The 17,728-nt window shown below is 42.6% G+C and overlaps 1 protein-coding gene and 1 non-coding gene across 13 annotated transcripts in view; both read right to left on the bottom strand.

Annotated features, from left to right (window-relative positions):
- The window catches only part of NFATC3 (nuclear factor of activated T cells 3), a 147,855-nt gene that overhangs the window by 23,059 nt on the left and 107,068 nt on the right, over window positions 1-17,728 (bottom strand). For 8 of the 12 annotated variants that reach the window (XM_031002767.3, XM_031002768.3, XM_031002771.3 and 5 more), the window contains exon 9: window positions 14,323-15,330. In XM_031002767.3, coding sequence (XP_030858627.1) covers window positions 14,323-15,330 — 1,008 coding nt within the window. Of the gene's footprint in view, window positions 1-12,293; window positions 12,430-13,534; window positions 13,721-14,322; window positions 15,331-17,728 lie in introns of those variants that run through there. The other 4 variants (XR_010131356.1, XR_004067628.3, XR_004067629.3 and 1 more) reach the window with 2 other exon arrangements.
- Window positions 16,677-16,811, bottom strand: LOC115931139 (small nucleolar RNA SNORA48). The gene has a single exon (XR_004067691.1). It is a non-coding gene; the product is annotated as a small nucleolar RNA SNORA48 (small nucleolar RNA).

Below are 17,728 nucleotides of genomic sequence, written 5' to 3'. Positions count from 1 at the left end.
TAAAGCAAGACTTAGAGGACTTTTGTAAATCCCTCTTTTAAAATTTATAAATCTGGATACATTCAACTCATACCTCAATGAGCTAATGAACCTAACAAAGGGTTTCTATAAGTCAGTAAGAGGAAGGATCAACAATCTAATAGAAAAGTAAGCAAATATGAAAGAGATCATAGATTTGGGAGGTGGGGGTTGCAGTGAGCCGAGATGGTGCCACTGTACTCCAGCCTGGGCAGTAGAGTGAGAATCCATCTCAAAAAAAAAAAAAAAAAAAAAAGACAGTGGTGCAAATATTCAAAGCAGTATTTTATAGAATATTTTATGGAATATTCTATTTTAAGAATATCTTTTCAAGGAAGCTCTTTTATGTTACAGTATAGAATAATCTCTCAAGATTCTATATTACATGGAAATGCAAAGCATAAACTAGTATACATAATATGCTAGTAAAAATAAGGGGAAAAAAATGCAACTGTTTATAAATGCATAGAATGACAGCCAAGAAACTAGTAACTCCAATTCTCCCTACAGAGGACAATGGAGTATCTACTTAGAAGACAGATTTTTTTTAACTGTATAATGTTGTAACTTTAGCATTTTAAACCACATGAACGTATTACTTGTTCAAAAAATGATTATATTAAGAAACACAGGCCAGGCATGGTGGCTCACGCCTGTAATCCTAGCACTTTGGGAGGCCGAGACCAACCTGAGCAACGTAGTAAAAACCTGCCTCTACAAAAAAATTTAAAAATTAGCCGGATGTGGTGGCAGGCACCTGTAGCCCCAGCTACTCGGGAGGCTGAGGTGGGAGAGAATTGCTGGAGCCTGGGAGGTCGAGGCTGCAGTGAGCCATGATGGTCCCACTGCACTCCAGCCTGATCAACAGAGCAAACTCCTGTCTCCGTTCCCCCACCAAAGAAATAAACACAAATAAAATGTTAAAATTCCCATTCTACATAAAATCATCTATAGATGTTTTTAAATATACAACATGATTATCAAGGACTTAATCTGTACCACACTCTTGTAGATGTAAAGTTAAAATGCTTGTAACCATCACTCTCAACCCTACCCTATCTTCCAGCATAAATGAGACTTTCACATGTTTTCTCTTGCCCACATGGAGACACTAACTGTAGGCTTTGGAAATGTCTTAAAAAAAAAAAAAAAAAGAGCCAGGCACCTTCAAACAGAGAAAAGCTGTTTGAACACATTTATCTTAAGTCTATCAAAAGCTATGATTGTTAGCAAGAGGTAACCTTGTAATGCCAAGGCAGAAAACTGCCACCATACCACAAAAAGCTTGTTCAACTGCTGAACCTAAAATTAAACAATTTATCTCTCATTGAAAAATCTTTTTGTTCCTGTGAATAATCTGTCTTCAAAGGAACTCAAAAAAAGGATATCAATTTTAAAATAGAATACATCTTTAAGACAGGTTTTGCTATCTTACACATGGCAGCACATTAGAAAGTTACAATGCTACTGTCTTTACAGAAGCGAGATTATATAAGTAATCAATTATAGCTATTTTAGAAGCCACTAAAAACACATGTGAGAAAATCTACATTTCAGACAAATCTGGATTCAAATGTCTGCCCCAATTATTTGTGGCCATATAATGCTGGGATGTGCTTAAGGTCTCTGAGCCACATCTATACAAAATTAAGACTAATAATTCACATTTCACACATGGTTGCAAAGAATTAATGAGCCACTAGCAAAGTGCCTAGCAGTGTTCAAAAAAAAATACGAGTTTATCAAGAAACAGTAACCATAATTCATTACCTTTTTTTGTATTTTTGAGACAGAGTATCACTCTGCTGCCCAGGCTGGAGTGCAGTGGCCTGATCTCAGCTCACTGCAACCTCCGCCTCCCAGGTTCAAGTGATTCTCCTGCCTCAGCCTCATGAGTAGCTGAAATTACAGGCGTTCACCACCATGCGTGGCTAATTTTTACTATTTTCTTTTTTTTTTGGAGATGGAGTCTTGCTCTGTCACCCAGGCTGGAGTGCAGTGGCACCATCTCAGCTCACTGCAACCTCTGCCTCCCAGGTTCAAATGATTCTCCTGCCTTAGCCTCCCAAGTAGCTGAGATTACAGGTGTGTGCCACCACACCCGGCTTATTTTTGTATTTTTAGTAGAGATGGGGTTTCACCATGTTGGCTAGCCTGGTGTCAAACTCCTGGCCTCCAGTGATCCGCCCGCCTCGACCTCCCAAAGTGTTGGGATTGCAGTCATGAGCCATTGTGCCTGGCCCAATTTTTACTATTTTTAGTACAGACGAAGTTTCACCATGTTGGTTAAGCTGGTCTTGAACTCCTGATGTCAAATAATCCTCCCATCTCGGCCTTTCAAAGTGCTGGGATTACAGGCATGAGCCACCGCGCCCAGCCATTAACTATTTTTAAATACACATTTTGAGGGGAACTTAGTTTGAAGACTTCTGATACGCTGCTTTAGTGGTAGCCTCTCTTGGACTTTTCCTAGCTTATGCATAAATTATATTTTTAATTGCATTTTATTTATTTTGAGACAGGGTCTCACTCTGTCGCCCAGGCTGAAGTGCAGTGGCATGATCTCTGCTAATTTCAACCTCTGCCTTCCAGGCTCCAGCGATCCTCCCACCTCAGCCTCTCGAGTAGCCAGGACTATAGGCACATGCCACCACACCTGGCCTAATTCTGGTATTTTTTATAGAGACAGGGTTTCACCATGTTGCCCAAGCTGGTCTCAAACTCCTGAGCTCAAGCGATCCACCGGCTCTGGCCTCCCAAAGTGCTGGGATTACACACATGAGCCACAGCACCTCGTCATGTATAAATCTTAATGTAGGTTGATTAAAATAAATTTTTTGTTCAGAAATAATACATTCATTTAAAAAAAGGTACAACTTATTTATGTCCATGGAAATACACAGATGCATTTGATATAAAAAATAAAAAATCTTCTCAAATGTTTGTTGTTCTTTCTTCATTAGGCCTAAAACTCAATTTTTCTTATTGTATGTCCCAGGGTGGTTGTGTCTAAGGTCTTGAATCCCCATCATGGTCCATCTGCATGATTTAAAGCCTACATAGGCATTATTTACAAGACCTTTCAGCTTCTGGAATCATTCATCCTAAACGTGTTTGAGGCTGTATAGTACATGTATGCTTCCCAAAAGAGGATTCGTGAGTTATCCAGTGTCCAAGTTACAAGAGAAATTTCAGCATTATCTACCTCCCTCCACTCCAGTGCCCATAGTGATTATACCTCATAGATGACACATTCTCACCACTGGCTGTGTATGGCTTTTATTTAATTTTATTTATTTATTTATTTAAGTTTTATTATTTATTTATTTATTTTGAGATGGAGTTTTGCTCCTGTTGCCCAGGCTGGAGTGCAATGGCACGATCTCGGCTCACTGCAACCTCCGCCTCCTAGGTTCAAGCGATTCTCCTGCCTCAGCCTCCCGAGTAGCTGGGATTATAGGTGTCCACCACCACGCCCAGCTAATTTTTGTATTTTTAGTAGAGACGGGGTTTCACTATATTGGCCAGGCTGGTCTCAAACTCTTGACCTCAGGCGATCTACCCGCCTCGGCCTCCCAAAGTGCTGGGATTACAGGCGTCAGCCATCACGCCTTGCCTTGTTTTATTTATTTTAATAAAATAGACACCAGTGAAACCACTAACCAACAGGTGCAAGAGAACACTGACAATATTAACCTCTCTGTTCCTCCTCCATGCCAGTCTCCTGCTTCCCACATCCAAGTAACCACATGAATGTTGTGTTTATCATTCCCTTGATTTTAAAAAGCACCTGCTTTTTGAAAGCAGGCTCTTCTGCTTGTCTTTTACATACAGAACTGAAGCAGCTGAGGTCATGACTAGAGTCCCTGTTTACTACTGCTGAATTACCAAATGCCCTACATTCAGGATCAGCATGTTACTGCACAGAGCCTGCAAGTGGCAGTGTCAGTTTTCAGCACAGCATCAGGTCAGGCTATATTTAACATGCATCCTCTTCTCTGCTGAAGAGCTGCAGCTGTGGCTCTGTTAGTCTGTGAACAAGGAGGACAAGTGGGAACTGAGGGACTTTAATGGAAAGTTGTAACAGGATTCGGTTAACTCAATCATAAATTAAATGGGCCTGTATTTAAAGGTCTAAGATAGTCTAGTTTCACAATACTACAATTTTTTTTTTTTTTTTTTTGAGATGGAGTCTCACTCTGTTGCCCAGGCTGGAGTGCAGTGGTGCCATCTCAGCTCACTGCAACCTCCACCTCCCGGATTCAAGTGATTCTCCTATCCCAGCCTCCCAAGTAGCTGGGACTACAGGCATGCACCATCGTGCCCAGCTGATTTTTCTTTTTTTTCTTTTTGGTAGAGATGGGGTTTTGCCATGTTGGCCAGGCTGGACTCGAACTCCTGACCTCAGGTGATCCACCCACCTAAGCCTCCCAAAGTGCTGGGATTACAGGCATGAGCCACTGTGTCTGGCCGCTATAATCTTTCTTTTTTTTAAAAGAAACAAACAAAAAAAACAGTATCAATTACCACACTGAATCAAATCTTAATTAAAATGTTTAAAACAGCTTGACAAACAGGCACAGTGGCTCACGCCTGTAATACCAGCACTTTGGGAGGCCAAGGAGGGCAGGTCACTTGAGCCCAGGAGTTTGAGACCAGCCTGGGTAACATGGTGAAACTCCATCTCTACCAAAAACAAAAAACAATAAAAAAAAAAAAAAACAAAACCCCCCAAAAATTAGCTAGGCACTGTGGTGTGTGCCTGTAGTCCCTGCTACTTGGGGGGCTAAAGTGGGAGGATCACCTGAGTCCCAGGAGGTCAAGGCTGCAGTAAGCCATGATCACGCCACTGCACTCCAGCCTGTGCAACAGAGTGAGACCCTGTCTCAAAATAAATTTTAAAAAGGCCAAGTGCAGTGGCTCATGCCTGTAAACCCAGCACTTTAGGAGGCTGAGGCAGGCAGATCGCTTGAGGTCAGGAGTTCAAGACCAGCATGGCCAACATGACTAAACCCTGTCTCTACTAAAAATACAAAAATTAGCTGGGCACGGCAGTGGGCACCTGTAATCCCAGCTACTTGGGAGGCTGAGGCATGAGAATCGTTTGAACCCAGTAGGCAGAGGTTGCAATGAACTGATATTGTGCCACTGCACTCCAGCCTGGGTGACAAGGGAAACTCCATTTCAAAAAATAAATAAATGAAAAACAGCTTGACAGTTTCCATATCTGTTATAAAATCAACTGTTTTAATGTTTACTGTCTGGTCCAAAACCTGCGGCATAAAAACCATAACGAACATAAATGTTTACGGAAAATTACATTTCCAGGCATACAAATTGTAAATTGTAAATATGAGTAAAATTCAGTGATAACTGGACAGCCGTAGAACATGCTTTTCAAGGAGGTGCAATGATATATGGAGGTAGTGAAGAAAATACAAAGACAAGAAGCAAAATAGTCATGAACTATGCCTTAATTGTTTGAGTAAGTTTATATTACAGCCTTCCAGGGGGACTACTTGAAAGAGAACTTGGTGAAACGTCAGTACTGTGCTGCTGTTGTAACCCCCAAAGGAATATCTGCCTTGCCCCAGGAAGCCTGAGACTGAGAAATGCTTCTGGGATTCTTCTGAGCTTGGAAAGTTGATATGAGGCACCGAAATCATCTCAATGAAACTGAACAAGGATAATTATAAAGTTTAGTCTTTGGTCCAAAAAAACCCCATATATATATATAAACCTATGTAGGGAAAGGACACAACTTTGCATAATTATGACTCACTAAATCAACAGTATATCACAGCTAAGAAAATCCCCTGACCTCAGGCCATATTGATAAAGTCTTTTCAACAGGGAAAGTGACAGTCTTAACCCACAACAAGCTAGCTACAGTGTGTTCCCTTCTGGATAGTCCACTATGAAAGGGAACTTAAACATCACGGTTCAAGCAGAAGGAAATTTGCATTTTGGTGAGGGAAGGATGAAGTTGCTAGAGAGTTTTTAAGACTGGGAAAGAGATCAAGCTTTCACACATGTGAAGGCTATTATACAAGAAGGATTAAAATATGTTCTGAATTAATCTAGAGGTATTAGATAGCGCCCACATAAAACAAGAAGAGCAGTTAGAACTCAAAAGGCCCTGAGATGTTCCAAAGAAGCTAGGGAAGAGACACAGACGAATATAATCATCATGAAGAATACCAAAGTGTGAACTCCAGCAAGAAAGAGAATGGAGAGCCTTTAAAACTTCATCTAGGCCGGGCGCAGTGGCTCACACCTGTAATCCCAGCACTTTGGGAGGCTGAGGCAGGCGGATCACAAGGTCAGGAGATCAAGACCATCCTGGCTAACACGGTGCGACCCTGTCTCTACTAAAAATACAAAAAATTGGCCAGGCATGGTGGCGGGTGCCTGTAGTTCCAGCTACTCAGGAGGCTGAGGCAGGAGAATGGCATGAACCCGGGAGGCAGAGCTTGCAGTGAGCTGAGATCGCCACTGCACTCCAGCCTGGGCAACAGAGTGAGACTCCGTCTCAAAAACAAACAAAACAAACCAAAAAACACTTCATCTAATACTGAGAATAATACTTTTTTTTTTTTTTAAACAGGGTCTTGGGGCTGGGCGCGGTGGCTCACGCCTGTAATCCCATCACTTTGGGAGGCAGAGGCGGGCGGATCATGAGGTCAGGAGATCGAGACCATCCTGGCTAACACAGTGAAACCCCGCCTCTACTAAAAAATACAAAAAATTAGCCGGGCGTGGTGGCAGGCGCCTGTAGTCCCAGCTACTCTGGAGGCTGAGGCAGGAGAATGGCGTGAACCCGGGAGGCGGAGCTTGCAGTGAGCCAAGATCGCGCCACTGCACTCCAGCCTGGGCGACAGAGCGAGACTCCGTCTCAAAAAAAATAAAAATAAAATAAAATAAAATAAACAGGGTCTTGGTCTGTTGCCCACGCTGCAGTGCAGTGGCGCAATCTCAGCTCACTGTAACCTCCGCCTCCTGGGTTCAAGCAATCCTCCCACTTCAGCCTCCTGAGTAGTTGGGACTATAGGCACACATCACCATGATCAGCTAATTTTTTTTCTTTTTCTTTTTGAGATGGAGTCTCGCTCTGTTGCCAGGCTGGAGTGCAGCGGCGTGATCTTGGCTCACTGCAATCTCCGCCTTCTGGGTTCAAGCGATTCCCCTGCCTCAGACTCCTGAGTAGCTGGGACTACAGGCACGCACCACCATGTCTGGCTAGTTTTTTTGTATTTTAGTAGAGACGGGGTTTCACCATGTTGGCCAGGATGGTCTCGATCTCCTGACCTCATGATCTGCCTGCCTTGGCCTCCCATAGTGCTGGGATTACAGGCGTGAGCCAACACGCCCAGCTATGCTCAGCTAATTTTTAAATTTTTAGTAGAGACAGGGTATATTGCCCAGGCTGGTCTAGAACTCCTGGGCTCAAGCGATCCTCCCATCTTGGCCTCACGAAGTGCTGGGATTACAAGGCATGAACCACTGCACCTGGCCAGAATCTATAATCTTAAGATTACCCTGGTTCCTCTCACAATCAAAGCTCTATGGAGAAAATGGCATTTTTTTTCATGTATTCTTTGTTTGACACCAGTTCTAAAACCTCAACACACTGACTAGAAACTTGATTACAGATTCTAGAAAAACTCCTAGAGTCAGAAAACAGGTTTTAGTCTTTATTCTGCCATAATTCAAGTGTGTTATCCTGGATGAATACCTTAGGCTCTGTGTAAAATTCAGATGTTTTATCCATAAAATGAGAGCTATATTAGAATATTTTCCAGCCCTGTAACTACTTTATTTTTGAGACAAGGGTCTCATTCTGTCACCTGGGCTGCTGGAGTGTAGTAGCATGATCACCACTCACTGAAGCCTTGACCTCCTGGGCTCAAGCAATCTTCCCACTTCAGCCTCCCAAGTAGCTGGTACTACAGGCACGTGCTACCCTGTCCAGGTAACTTTTGTAATTTTTCCAGACAGGGTTTTGCCATGTTGTCCAGGCTATTCTCAAACTCCTGGGCTCAAGTGATCTGCCTGCCTGGGCCTCCCAAAGTGGTGGGACTACAAGCGTGAGCCACCATGCTCAGTCTATAACTCCCGAAATTCTGAGCTGAGTTACATTACTATCTTCTCTAGTAAATGTCATTGAATTTATAATAAAAAATTGATGTTAATGTCCACATTTCTAAAAGTAACAGTCAACTAATACATGAATGATGCCTAAGAGATTCCATGTTACTTAAAAACTTCAAAAATTAAAGAAAGTGTGTTTTTATCTTTGATTTGGTTAAAAGAGGATATATAAATTTGAATATAAAACAGAATTAACAAAAGTTATTAGGATAAGTATCTTTAAGTAGTATAGCAAAAATTTTTTTAAATTACCGTGTCCTGTGGTTGTAGAGTGGAAATTACTTTGGACTTAACAGTTAACATAATATGAAAAAGTTAAAACAAATTGAGCTTCGGCTAACTACAAAGTTCATTTTAGTCACTTTCAATCCTTTCTGGTATGTTCTATGACTCACTTAAAATACTCAGAGACAGGGTCTTGCTATGTTGTCCACGCTAGCCTCAAACTAGGCTCAAGTGATCTTCCTGCCTTAGCCTTCCTCAGTAGCTGGGATTACAGGCACACACCACCACGCCTGGCTCTATGACTTTTAAAGTTAACTATTAGCAGGGCATGGTGGCATGTGCCTGTGGTCCCAGTTACTCAGCAGGCTGAAGCAGGAGGAATGCTTCAGCCCAGGAAGTTGAGGATGCAGTGAGCTGTGTTCACAGCACTGCACTCCAGCCTGGGTGACAGAGTGAGATGCCATCTTCAAGAATAATAAAATGAAATAAAGTAAAATAAAATAAAATATAATAAAGCTAACCAGAAAGGGGACATTTGGCCAGATATGATGGCTCCCAGAACTTTGAGAGGCCAAGGTGGGAGAATTGCTTGAGGCCATGAGTTCTAGACCAGCCTGGGCAGTTTAGCAAGATTTCATCTCTACAAAAAATAAAAAAATAAAAAATTAAAAACGAGATATTCCAGCGCTATGGAGTTCAAGGTCTATGGGTTTTTATTTATTTATTTATTTTTTTTTTTGAGATGGACTTTCACTCTTGTTGCCCAGGCTGGAGTGCAATGGCGCAATCTCGGCTCACCGCAACCTCAGCCTCCCAGGTTCAAGCGACTCTCCTGCCTCAGCCTCCCAAGTAGCTGGGATTACAGGGATGCTCCACCACACCAGGCTAATTTTGTATTTTTGGTAGAGACGGGGTTTCCCCATGTTGGTCAGGCTGGTGGAGAACTCCTGACCTCAGGTGATCTGCCCGCCTCGGCCTCCCAAAGTGCTGAGATACAGGAGTGGGCCACTGCGCCCAGCCATTTTAATTTTCATTTTATGGATTTACATTAAAAGTTTTTTTTTTTTCTTTTTTGAGATGGAGTCTCTCACTCTGTCACCCAGGCTGGAGCGCAGTGGTGCAATCTCGGCTCACTGCAACCTCCACCTCCTGGGTTCAAGCAATTCTCCCTGCCTCAGCCTCCCGAATAGCTGGGATTACAAGCTCCCACCACCACGCCCAGCTAATTTGAATTTACATTAAAAGTTTGCAGAACTTTTTTTTCTAGACATCTAAAAATTCTACCTTCAAAGGCAAATCCAAATATCATAATAAATGAGTCAAATTAAAAATATCAAAAATTCATTTTAGGCTGGGCATGGTGGCTCATGCCTGTAATCCCAGCACTTTGGGAGGCTGAGGCAGGCAGATCACCTGAGGTCAGGAGTTCGAGACCAGCCTGGCCAACATGGCGAAACCCCGTCTCTACTAAAAAATACAAAAATTAGCTGGGCGTGGTGGTACACGCCTGTAGTCCCAGCTACTTGGGGGGCTGAGGAAGGAGAACCTCTTGAACCTGGTAGGTGGAGGTTGCAGTGAGCTGTGATTGCGCCACTGCACTCCAGCCTGGGTGATAGAGACTCCATATCAAAAAATAAAAATAAAAATAAAGATAAATTCATTTTGAAGCTTAAGCATCAAAAATTCAATTTGCAAAAATTATACAGCCAATAATCTAAGGTTTTCAGAAGTGCATTTTAACAAAAATTGGTCAGGTGTGGTGGCACATGCCTGTAGTCCCAGCTACTCAGGAGGCTGAAGTGGGAGGATTGATCCCTTTAGCCAAGGAAATCGAGGCTGCAGTGAGCCAAGATTGCACTACTGCACTTCAGCCCGGATGACAGGGTGAGACTACCATCACAAAAAAATAAAAAGAGTGCGTTTCAGTTTTTTCTGTCCTTTTATTTATTTTATTTTATTTTTTGAGACGGAGTCTTGCACTGTTGCCCAGGCTGGAGTGCAGTGGCCCAATCTCGGCTCACTGCAAGCTCCGCCTCTTGGGTTCACGCCATTCTCCTGCCTCAGCCTCCCAAGTAGCTGGGACTACAGGCGACCACCACCACGCCTGGCTAGTTTTTTGTACTTTTAGTAGAGACGGGGTTTCACCCTGTTAGCCAGGATGATCTCGATCTCCTGACCTCGTGGATCTGCCCACCTCAGCCTCCCAAAGTGCTGGGATTACAGGCGTGAGCCACTGTGCCCAGCCTGTCCATTTTTTTTTTTTAATTTTAGAGACAGGGTCTCACTATATTGGCAAGACTGGACTCGAACTCCTGAGTCCAAGTGATCCTTCCATCTCACATTCCCAAGTGGCCAGGACTACAGGTGCACACCATTGTGTACTGCTCTTCCCCCTCTGTAATTACTGCTTGGCAGCACTGAGCTTCTATTAAGTCCCCTGAGGGGTGGCAATGAGCAAATGTGATAGCTAGTCTCTGGGGGGCTACAATCTAGGAACATTCTTTCTTGCTTTTTTTTGAGACAGAGTATCGTTCTTGTCGCCCAAGCTGGAGTACAATGGCGTGATCTCAGCTCACTGCAACCTCCGCCTCCTAGGTTCAAGCAATTCTCTTGTCTCAGCCTCCCAAGTAGCTGGGATTACAGGCACCCACCACCACGCTGGCTTTTTTTTTTGTATTTGTAGTAGAGAAAGGGTTTCACCATGTTGACCAGGCTGGTCTCCAACTCCTGACCTTAGGTGATCCACCCACCTCAGCCTCCCAAAGTGCTGAGTTTATAGGCATGAGCCACAGTACCTGGCCCCTTTCTTGCTTGTATGCCCTACTATAATAAAGGGAGCAAAAATAAAATTGCTTTTACAGTTGCCCTCACAGACCTCACCTTTCCAGATCTTCTGTTTTTGCAACAAATCTTAATATATTCAAATAATGAAATACATTTTCCCAAAATCTTTCTAGAGATCTGAGTTGTTGCCTATCCGACCCTCTACCCCCAAATCTCTCAACCTGTGGTAAATTAGAAAGAGCAGGTTCTAGCTTTGGGCTCTTTTTAGAAGGAAAAAATATCTTCATTGGTTAAAAAAAATGAGCTGAAGTGCTCTTAAAGACTCAATAAATCTCCTATCTTCAGTTATATCACAAATGAGTGACTTAAGGTCTCAGTCCTTGTTTCAGGGTAAAAAGCAATGTGAAGAGTTAGTCTAAAACTGCTAAAAGAAACAGGCAACATTTTTAAAGCCAATATTTGCATAAGCCTTTATTTCAAATCTGTTTTGCATAAAAGTAGCAGCCTGCTCTCTACCTTTTGGTTTCATCATTTAGTAGGGAGTGACACTTATGCCAGCTGTGCACAGAGAACAGCAAAATGCTTAAATACCAGAGTGCTCAAGTACACCAAACAGTGTGACAGATCAGATGCAGTTGTGAACATGGGTTAATGCAGTGAAACTGTGCACATGCATTTCTGGAGAATATTCTCCAGGAATTAGAAAAACCTTGAGGGATTCCGTTTAGTAGAGAGTTCTATTCTAACCACCACGGCCTGCTGTTTCTGGGAGGCAGCTGTAGTGCCACAAGAAAAAGACTGGATTGAACCAGTCTCAGTTCTGCTGCTTACTAGTTGTGTGATTTTTCAAAAGTCCAACTCTATAAATGTCACTATCTACCTCAGAGTCTGAGGAATGGTAACGATTAGATTAGATAATAAATAGAAAAATGCTATGCAATTTTAGGTGTTGCTCTAGTTTACACATATACCTTCTGTTTACACACAAATGACCTGGCATGTCCCCTCATGGCTTTAAAACCATCCTGTACCATACCAATCACCCCCATCCCCCACCCCGGACCCCATACCTCACCCCACCACAGACATATCCTTCCCTGACAAACATACCCTTCTTCTCTATTTCTGCTGTATTATCTGACTTGCCTCTGATGTTCATTTACTGAAAACATATTCAGGTGGCCCTTGAACAACACAGCTTTGAGCTGTCTGGGTCCACTTATACACAGCTTTTTTCAACCAAACATGGATCTAAAAAAGAATATTCTCGAATGTGAAATCTGCATATGTGGAGGGCTTTTTAATTTTTTTTAGAGACAGGGTCTCACTTTCCTGCTACCCAGGCTGGAGTGCAATAGTATGCGATCAGCTCACTGCAGCCTAGAACTCCTGGACTCAAGCGATCCTCCCACTTCAGTCTTCCTAGTAGCTAGGACTACAGGCACACACCACCACACCCAGCTAATTTTTGTAGGGTTTTTTGGTAGAAATGAGGTCTCATTATGTTGCCCAGGCTGGTCTCAAACTCCTAGTCTCAAGTAATCCTCCTACCTTGGCCTCCCAAAGCACTGAGACCACAGCTGCTTTTCTTACATGTGGGTTCCACAGGGTGACTGTGAAACTTGAGCATGCATGATTTGGTTGTACACAGGCGGTCCTAAAATCAATCCCCTGAGTACACTGAGAAATGATTATGTCCATACCATACAACCCCCCCACACCAAAATCCATGAATGTGCAAGTCCCTTATATAAAACAGCGTACTATTTGCACATAATCTATCCACATACCCCCTTTAAATCATATCTACATTATTTATAATACCAAATACAATGTAAATGCTATGGGAACAGTTGTAATATTATATTGTTTAGGGAATAATGACAAGGAAAAAAAAGTCTGTTTGTACATCTTCAATACAGATGCAACCATCCATTTTCTTCCCCCCAGATATTTTCAATCCACAGATGGTTGAATCCAAGGTGTGGAACCCGTGCATACAGAAAGCCAACTGTACTCATCCTCCAAAACTTGGCTCAGATGTCACCTACTCACAGAAGACTTGATGAATCCTTTCTGTGAAATCTGTTACATATCTCTGCTGATCTTTTTTTTAAATTTGAGGCAGGGTCTCACTCTGTCACCCAAGCTGGAGTGCAATGGCATGATCACAGCTCACTGCAGCCTCAACCTCTCCAGCTCAGGTGATCCTGCCACCTCAGCCTCCTGGTTAGCTAGGACTACAGGCCCACATCACTATGCCTGGCTAATTTTTTGTATTTTGTTTTGTAGACACGGGGTTCTGCCATGTTGCTCAGGCTGGTCTTGAAGTTCTGGGCTCAAGAGATCTACCCACCTCGGCCTTCCAAAGTGCTGGGATTATAGCTGTGAGCCATTGAGCCTGGCCGAGAATTCTATCTTAATACATCCTTCGCATTCCCAGCATCTAGCTTCATCTTGCAAAAGGACAGCATTCAGCAATATTTATGGAACTAATGGCCTTGAATTCCATTCTCTAGACACTGTGATCTCACTATATATTCTGGAAGAAAAGATCTCATATTCAGCAACAGATATTAGTGGTAAAACAGATGCTAAGGCATGGATTTTCATATCTACCCTCAAAGTTCTCTCTCTCTCTCTCTCTATATATATATATATAAATATATATATATATAAAAAATATATATATATATATATATATATTTTTTCGAGACGGAGTCTTGCTCTGCCGCCCAGGCTGGAGTGCAATGGTGCGATCTTGGCTCCCCGCAACTGCCACCTCCCAGGTTCAAGTGATTCTCCTGTCTCAGCCTCCCGAGTAGCTGGGATTATAGGCACACACCACCACGCCCGGCTAATTTTTTGTATTTTTAGTAGAGACAGCATTGCACCATGTTGGCCAGGCTGGTCTTGAACTCCTGACCTTGTGATCCACCCACCTCAGCCTTCCAAAGTGCTGGGATACAGGCGTGAGCCGTGGTACCTGGCAAAGTTATATATTAACATATATTTCTAATAACAACTTATTTAAAAGCCCAACCATATGCCAATAAGCAATCCATAGAAACTTTTTTATGACACTTGGGAGAATAAAGTCCCTGAATCTTCACTACTTCAAGAACATATCAGAGATGAACTTACCATCATCTAAAGTGATGTCCTGCAGACCAATGGTTGCAAAGTTAGGCTCTCGATCTTCTGGTTCAGGTTTAATGCTCACAGTTGCCCCATCAGGTGGAAATGAAGCTGGATCACACAAACTGTGACATATTAATGATGAAGGTGCAGAAAGACCCCCCTGGCCCGTACTTTGTGCTTGAGTTGAGTGCTGTCCAGAATGCATTCTGGTGGCTGGAGACGGTGATGAGGCAGTTCCTGAGCTAGGAGATTGGTAAGGCATAGGCTGAAGCTGAGGAGATGGTGGCCCAGAAAGCGGTGAACTAGCCAAGGGATGAGAAGCTGCTGGGGAAGCTGTTGTAGCAGACCCTGAATGTGAAGGACCATATGTAATAGGTTGTAACTGAGAAGAAGGCTGACCTGTAATCTGGTCAGCCACTGGAGAAGAAAGAGATCTTTGTCCTGTATTTGAACAATGATATCCCATTGATTGCAGATGAGGCAGGGTATGCACAGAATGAGGTGTATGGGCTAAGAGATGTCCTGTTGAGCCTGAATTTGAAGAATGAAATGGTATGGATGACAGTGGCTGACAGCCAAGATTCACTAAACCAGAAAGAGTTGCATCCTGCTGAAACAAAACTGAATCAAATTCTTGACTAGAGGCAGCATTAATAGGAAGACAAGTTGGTCCATTGTACACAACATTAGTTTGCATAGGCTGATAGGAAGACCCCACAGGAGGTGTTGGTGTGACTTGAAAAGGCTGGTGTACAATTGGAGAAGGAATCATATGCTGTTCTTTACTAACACTCTCATCTCTACACTGCAACTGTGGCAGATGGGATGAGGTCACCATGGATGCATACGTTTGTGGGATGGAACAAACCAAACTTCTCTGTCTTGACAGTACACTGTCATGTGAACACCCTGAATCAGAGGAAGGCCTCTGGGTCTGAGCAGGATGAGGCACAGGCAAAGATGGAACTGAAGACAAATCAATCTCTTCTCTGTGTTCTTGCTTCATCAAAACTGAAAAGAAAATGATTAAAGCAAATATTATTATACAATACATAAAATTATTATGACAGGCCTTCATGCTAGGTTACACAACTACAGCATAAGCTGAGGGGCAAACTCAAATGCCAAGGAAGGCAGTTCATATAAAATATCGTGTATGTCTGTGTGTATGTGCAGACGTATATATATGTATACACATACACGTTTTGCTTCTGTATAATATGAATATCTTTGGGAAGAGGCACAAGAAACTATGTTAGAGTCACTGCTGGGAAGGAAAATTAGGTGACTAAGGGACAGAATTAGGAAGTTTACTTTTTACTATATACTTTTTTATGTCCTTTGAATGTTTTTCACTGTGTATTTATTACCTATTCAAAATTAAGTAACTAAAACAAAAAACAAAGCCCTAGGGCCTAATTAAGTATTGACTTGGGGATCCCTGATCCGAAGCCTACCAGTCATCTGGTTTTACATGTTGCATCATATACCAGAAATCATGACTCTGACATTCATAGAACTTCTGCTTTACAATGGTTCTCACATGCATCTCACTTGATCCTCTGCCATCATGTGGGGATCAAAACAAGTAATAAAATCCACAAAAAAACTAACAAATACATTCTGCAAAGTTGCAGGATACAAAATCAACATACAAAAATAAGAAGTTATATTTCTATAAACTAGCAATAAACATCTGAATAAAAATTCAGAAAACAATTTCTTTTTTTTGTTTTTGGGAAACAGGGTCTCACTCTGTCGGCCAGGCTGGAGTGCCATCGTGCAATCTCGGCGTACTGCAACAAGGGATCCTCCCACCTCAGCCTCCTGAGTAGCTGGAATACAGGCGTGCGCCACCATGCTCATGTTTATTTTTTGTAGAGACAAAGTCTTACTGTGTTGCCCAGGCTGGTCTCGGACTTCCACACTAAAGCAATCCTCCCACCTCAACCTCCCAAAGTGCTGGGATTACAGGCATAAGCCACTGTGCATAGCCAACAATTTCATTTATAATAACATCAAAAAATAATAAAATACTCAGAAATGATTTAACCATGGAAGGCAAGACTTATAACTGAAAACTACAAAACACTGCTGAAAGAAATTAAAGAAGCTCTAAATAAATGGAAAGACTTTCCAGGTTCATGGATTGAAGACTTAATATTGCTAAGACGACAACACTCTCCAAAGTGATCTTTTTTTAAAAAAAAATGTCCTTGGGTCATATAAAGTGATCTTCAGATTCAATGTAATCCCTATCAAAGTCTCAGTGACAGTTTTTGCAGAAATAGAAAAACTCATTCTAAAATACACATGGAATCTCAAGAGATCCCAAATAGCCAACACAATCTTTTTTCCCGTGTGTCCAAGGCATAAACCAGGTATGAGCACAGACCAAAAGCCAAGCTGGAATAAATAAGGCATTGATTTGTCCCTGGCTTATATGAGATAGGCAGCACCAACCAGACATCACTCTACCCAAGTCAAGGACAACCAACATCATCTTGAAAAAGAACAGAGTTGGAGGAAATCAGGACTTCCTGATTTAAAAACTTACGACACAAAGCTACAATAATTAAAACAGTGTGATATTAACATAAGGATAGACATAATCAATGTGATGGAATAGAGTCCAGAAATAAAATCTCACACATTTGTCAACTAATTTTCAAAAACAAGGGTGCCAAAACCATTCAATGGGGGAAAGAACAGTCTTTTCAACAAATGGTGCTGAGAAAACTAGATATCAACATGTAAAAGAATGAAGTTGGGGCTGGGCGCAGTGGCTCACACCTGTAATCTCAGCACTTTGGGAGGCTGAGGTGGGAGGATCACTTGAGGTCAGGAATTCGAGACCAGCCTGGCCAACATGATGAAACCCCGTCTCTACTAAAAACACAAAATTAGCTAGGCGTGGTGGTACACACCTGTAATCCCAGTTACTTGGGAGGCTGAGGCAGGAGAATCACTTAAACCCGGGAGGCAGAGGTTGCAGTGAAACGAGATAGCACCATTGCACTCCAGCCTGGGCAACAAGAGTGAAATTCTGTCTCAAACAAAAATAAAATTTAAAAACCCTAAAAGAACCAGCCACTTGCAATTAATGATCATCCCTTCACTGGATATTGATATTGGTTGGATCCCTATTGCAAGGGGATTGCCAAAAAGGTAATAAATTCAGAAATACCTTAATAAAAAACAAGCAACTATTGATGGCAGTGGTTGCCCATCTAGAGTGGCCACTGCCATGACACTGGCTACAGTGGGCGAGGTGCAGCCAAGACTGTGTGCTCCACAGAGCTGGTGGGAGCTGGGAACAGGTGGAAGCCCCGCCACCTTCTGAGTTGGCAGGGCGGGAGCCTTGCACTTCCTGGGTGCAGTTGTGGCGACCCAGCTGCAGCTGCTGACC

The sequence above is a fragment of the Gorilla gorilla genome, chromosome 18 (assembly GCF_029281585.2).
Source record: "Gorilla gorilla gorilla isolate KB3781 chromosome 18, NHGRI_mGorGor1-v2.1_pri, whole genome shotgun sequence".
NCBI classification, from domain to species: domain Eukaryota; kingdom Metazoa; phylum Chordata; class Mammalia; order Primates; family Hominidae; genus Gorilla; species Gorilla gorilla.
Note: the sequence above shows the minus strand (reverse complement) of the source record. Positions and strands in the feature narration are given on the sequence as shown.